The following is a 6000-nucleotide window of genomic DNA, read 5'->3' as shown; positions in this document are numbered from 1 at the left end:
CAAGACATTCAATTAGACTACTTTTCTCTTTGCTTATAATGAAGATGCATAAGATCAAGTATTTTCATTAGGAAAACTGTTACAGACCTAGGAAACAAAGAAAACATCTGTAGAATAATCTATTGTCAAAAATAAAATCAGATCAAAGTTTATTGTGCATACAAAAGAACAGCTGGCAAACCTGGAGATGTCAAACCAAAATGGTTAGAAGTCTGTGCAAAGCAGTTATAGCACCATTTATAAAGCATAAGGGAGACAGTATTTTTGCCCTTTTGTGACTGGCTATTACATGTTAACATTCTTTAAAAGGAAAGCAGACCAGTTGTTGATTTGTCTATACAGTAGGCCCTCCCTTATCCTTGGGGAATCCTTTCCAAGACCTTTCCTATATATTCATGCTTCTGATAAAGTTTATAAATTAAGCACAATAAGAGATGAACACCAATGACTAGTAATAACAGAACAAGTCTAACAGTACACCAGCATTACTCTTGCACTTTGGTTTTTTGTTTGTTTGTTTGAGACAGTTTTGCTTTTTTTGCTCAGGCTGGAGCACAGTGGCATGACCTTCGCTCACTCCAACTTCTGCCTCCCAGGTTCAAGAGATTCTCCTGCCTCAGCCTCCCGAATAGCGGGGATTACAGGCGCCCGCCACCACACCCAGGTAATTATTTGTATTTTTACTAGAGATGGCGTTTCACCATGTTGGCCAAGCTGGTAGAAAACTACTGACCTCAGGTGATCCACCCACCTTGGCCTCACAAAGTGCTGGGATTACAGGTGTAAGCCACTGCACCCGGTCACCTTTTGGGGTCATTTTTAGGTAAAATAAAGGTGACTTGAATACAAGCACTGCAATAACAGGACTCATCTAGTAGCCTCCTAAGTGACTAATAGGTGACGTCTATAGCATGGATCCACTGGACAAAGGGATGATTTGCCTGCTGGACAGGATGGCACAGGACTTGAGATTTCATGATGCTACTCAGAATGGTGCATATCTTAAATCATTGAATTGTTTCTAGAATTTTCCATTTAATATTCTTAGCCTGAGGTTGACCATGGATGGGTTACTGAAACTACAGAAAGCAAAATCGCAAATAAGGGGTGACTACTATAGCTAACAAGTTTGATTTCACTAAACCATGCTGACAAGGTCTTACATTTTGTGTTTTGTTTGATTAGAACTAGCACTTCAGGGACATCAGGATGACTTAAGTTTCAGCTATGTGACTATGGGTGGTTGGCCTTGGGATATATCTAAATGGTGGCCTCTGTTTTTACTTTTCTTTAACATATACTATCTATCCAATAGAATTCCCTAAAACCAGAACCATAATTTTGGACTATCCATATAGAATCAACTTTGTCCTACAGAAAGCTTTTGTTGCAAGGCGAGTTTACTTGTGATACATGAATTGCAAGCAGCACAAAAAGTTGTTTTTAACAGCTGCAGGAGCGACTCTGAAATGGTTACCTGAATACGGATCAAAACCCGTGAAAGCTTTCTCTTCATTTTTTCTGACCAGACAATCCCACCGCTCAAAAATCTCAACCAAAAATAAAGTGACAAAGTAACAACAGAGTAAAATGTTAAGTTTCTGGAATTTTATTATTTTTAATACATACATTTCACAAACAGAAACCCTCTAAAACCACATACAATTCCACAACCAAATGTTTCAACTTTATCAACACTCTTTAACTATTTACACTGTCCCTCCTCAACAAAAGTGCAATCCAAGACATCTTGACAAGAAATCTTTACTGACAGGAACTTATTTTTGAGCTGGTTTTAATGGAGCCCATCCGTTATATTTACTTTCAATTACCTGGAATATTCAGTCAACAGGACACAGAGATGAACAGGGTTGGGCAACATCCTATTAAGGGAAATAAACACTAAACAAGAACACTTTCTCCTCACTTCCTTCCCAACCTCCAATGAAAGTTACTCAACAGCGCTACCAGGACACTAAACAGAAAAGCAAACCTGAGTTCTCGACCTAGACACAGGAGGAGAACAGACTGCGTGTTAGGCATCGGTCTTGCAGAATTAAACAGAAGACTTTAGCAAATTAGTTTTGGTGCTCTGATAAGGTACGTATCAGTCTTATCTGTTAGTTTTAGAGTTCAAATACCTAATAAGATTATTTTTTGATGAGTTAATTTTCCACCAACGTATATGAAAATAACTTTTACTCAGAAAATGAACTTCTTGCACAAAAACTAGAAGTTACAGGGCATCTGAGGAAAGCTCCTCTGCAATTAGAACAGGATAATTTACTCAACTCCTCAACTTCATGGCACCATCTTTTAAAGTATAAACCCATTATATTGACTGTTCCAAATGTAACAAGAGAATGAAGAGGTGAGATGGCCTGAAGAGAAAACTATCAATCAGAAATTGTCCTCTCACTAAACTAAAGCAAATCATTGTACTTGTTCAAGGTATAAAACTCTTAAAAATAAATAATTAAAAAATACTAAGAGTAGAAGAAAAATCACTTTGAAATTATTAGTCACTCTTAAGACCGCTTCATGTTACTGAACACTATTCATCAGAAAAACAGAAATTGGATCTCTTGGGTAACTAATATCCTTTTAGTATCCTAAGCACAACAAAAATAATATTCTTTTTTTATATATTCCAATTCCAATCAAAGTATTCAAGAAGTGTCTGGGGTATTAAGGTCAGTAGATGTGCAAAATAAGATTTACCTTCATGGTGTTGAATACTCAATTATATTTTATTCCCACATCAGCCAAATTTTCCCTCTAGACAAGAATGAATCGTCTTAAAGGCAAAAGATATTCTCAGATATGCTTCATGCTCTTCATGCTTTTCTCTTTATGTAACTGAATATATCCACAGAATCCTAACTTTATCAACGAAATAATGTCCAAGAGTAAATTTTACCCAATGACCATAAAACCTCATCATATTTATTTTTCAGGGGATAGAAAGCCATCTAAAAAGGCAACATGGAACACAGCATATACTACACCGACAGCAGTTCTAAATTCAGGAGTTTGTATAGGTCAACTGTAAGCTTCAGAACAACAATATAAAGCAGGTTTCACTATAAAATTTTAGGTGGGTTAAAGATCAGCACTGTAAATATTTTACTATTTATTTTAAATTCAGAAATAAAATCCAAATGGTATTACGAGGACAAGAGAAACTTAACACTTTTTGTATCTGGGTACATGAGAGAATCAATAAGGAAATAGTTAATTCACAACTACAGCTTTGTGCATTAAAAACAAGTTTGCAGGAAGCTATGTCCTACAGTGCTCTTTTAGTTACATCAAACACTGTCAGTTCAATGACCTTCTACTTCTTATAGGCATTTTATGCATTTCTTCCTACTGAAATATTTTTCAGATGATCAAATACCAACCTAGATGTAGCAAACCCAATCATCCAAACTGAAAGATGAAAAGTATTAGTCAATACATTGGTTAATGCTGTGTTGTTTCAAACAAAACATCAAATACTTCATATGGAACTGAAGCTCACTTGCAATATTGCCTAAATGCTTCTGAAAAGAAAAACCACACAATAAAAAAAAGGTAAATGAGTAATATAAAATGTTCACATCAACCCCAAATTTGGCTATTCATAAAATTATTTTCAGCATTCTTTTAGCATTCTCTATGCATATCATACATGAAATTATCAAATTCACTTTTGAGAAATCATATTCCAATTCTATAAGGGTATGGCATGTCAGTCTATTTAATGCATCAAAATCTACTGAACCAAAGGCTGTATTCTGGAATGCCCAATCTTTGACTAATCAAGTTCTATATATATATGATCATCTTTTTTCATCAAGAGTAAGGTATCTTGGGCTTTTTAGAATGGTCTATTTTTCAAACATACTGGTGTACATTACAATCACTGATTTTTCCCAAATAAAACAAACTTTTAAAAGAAATAGTAAAATGATTATTTTCTTCATCATCCTTTCACATTTTTTTTCCTTCCCTCTTAAGGTCAAATCTTTGCTTTTGGAAACTCAGAATTAAATGGGTTAAAAATGGCCCTAAGTAATTCTGAGGACAGTAAGTGTGCAACTATTGGTTCTGAAGCTCACCAGTTAGAGTCTGTGGCTGAGAGATTTACCTGTGAGAAGAATCTGACACCAAATGACACTTCGACAGGGCAACCTGTAATAAATCATCATTGCCTACATCATGTTATTCATGGATTCTCCTTAAGAGCTATTTTACCAACTTCAAAGACACAATTCAAATGATTGAGTTCTGCCTTCTTGCATTATTTCCAAATCCATTTCACATATTCTGCTATAGGTCAGTTTACCAATACCTGCAACACTAATATCTTTCATATGTCTTACAATTTGGATATTATTTTCAGCATGAAAAATGGATTGGCAAATTACAATAGTGATAGAAACAGCACTGGTACCACTTTCAGGTCATCTGTCAGTGTGAGTAAACTGCTTGCCCACGTGTGCTGCAGAACACTAGGCTGAGATAGACTAATGGCTCTCCAGGCACAGACTTACATTCACTTGTCACATATTCTTTCAAAGACCCAAGGAAGATCTCAAAGTAGGTTTTTAGAAAGTTAACATTGTAGTAAGCATTTCCTTCCAACTCCCATCAAGCCTTTAGTTTACAGCCACATAATTCCTTTCCTAAGTTCACCCCATCGCCCCCATCATCTTAAAGCTGCATCGAACATTCTTGGTAAGAGTGAACCCCGACTGAAATGCACAGGATTACCCATTTGGGCTCTTGTCAAAACCACAGACTAACACTCGGGAATCAACACAGGGCAAGGGCCCCTATTTTAGTGGCACACATACAACAAAGTAACTCTCCTTTAAATTAGAAAAGAAATTAATGTCACAGAATGCTTCCCTATAAAAGATATGTAATAAAGTAATAATATCAATAAAATAGCTATTACTAAAGCAAAGCTTTCATCAATAAGCTTCGAGAACTTTGAAGGAGGAAAATGGCTTCACGAAATGGTAGTCCAGGTTCCCACAGTGTGGACACTGCTGGACGTTGCTATACTCGGAGAAGTACTGCATCCCGATCCTCACGTCGATCACTGGCTTCCCACAGTGCTTACAGTTCAGGCGGGCCTGGGGGAAACAGACACCATCAACCACAACACCCCTTAACTTCCCAACACTTGTCAAAATCATCCAAACCAAAATGCTGGGAAACTGAGCAAGAGCTTCATAAAGCATCCATTTTATTACCAGAAACAGAGAAACAGGGTATGCCTGAAAGACTCCCAACTTCTCTCCTGAGATGCAGCACTGCTAGCTGTTTCACCTACTTATGAGAAGAAAATTCTAAACTGGTACTGCCTAAACACTCTCCACTGAAGTTCCCTAACAATAAGAAACCCCTCCCCTCCAGAAGCTGACTTCCTTCACCCAAACCTCTTTGAAGATTCTGGGCTTATTTTCAAAATTCATACATATTTTCATTCTACTCTATACAACAACTGCATTTGGATGTAAAAAGAAAATTTCCCAAAATACATAAGTAAAGTTAGCAATCCAGGAAGTGTGGTGCCGGTCTGAGGCTTTTGGAGTTCCCAGCTTCACTTATGCCTGGCCTCTCCTTAACAGCACAGTCCTGGAACCTGTCAGCAATGGGTCTAGGACTTAAGTGAATAACCAGAAATTATGAATAAAATAGACTCAGTTTAGACACATTTCTAAAATGTACTTAGAAAGTATAATCTCAATTTGTTCTCAAAATATTCCTAGGAGGTAGATAGTATTAGCTGACTTTTAGATAATGCAACTGAGGCACATGTGATAAAGCACCATGCTCGAGACCACAGTTATAAAGCAGCAAAGCAGGGAGTGAACCAAAGCAGCCTGTTCACCCTCACCCATGGCAGGAACTACTTTTCTGTAACCTGAAATAAATCCTTTAACAAAATCAAGAGAGATCTGAACAACATTAAAAGTGTGATTCTGAACAAACCCATCTTCACCC

The 6000-nt window shown here is 36.9% G+C and overlaps 1 protein-coding gene across 2 annotated transcripts in view; it reads right to left on the bottom strand.

Moving 5' to 3' along the window:
• Positions 1-1586: 1586 nt before the first annotated feature.
• Positions 1587-6000, bottom strand: part of HECA (hdc homolog, cell cycle regulator) — a 48911-nt gene continuing 44497 nt past the window's right edge. For both annotated transcript variants that reach the window (XM_035296870.3, XM_002806735.6), the window contains exon 4: positions 1587-5126. In XM_035296870.3, the coding sequence (XP_035152761.1) occupies positions 5117-5126 (10 nt within the window). In that variant the 3' untranslated portion in view covers positions 1587-5116. The remainder of the gene's footprint in view (positions 5127-6000) is intronic.

Source organism: Callithrix jacchus, chromosome 4 (genome assembly GCF_049354715.1).
Source record: "Callithrix jacchus isolate 240 chromosome 4, calJac240_pri, whole genome shotgun sequence".
NCBI lineage: Eukaryota > Metazoa > Chordata > Mammalia > Primates > Cebidae > Callithrix > Callithrix jacchus.
This window is presented reverse-complemented; position numbering and strand designations above follow the sequence as displayed.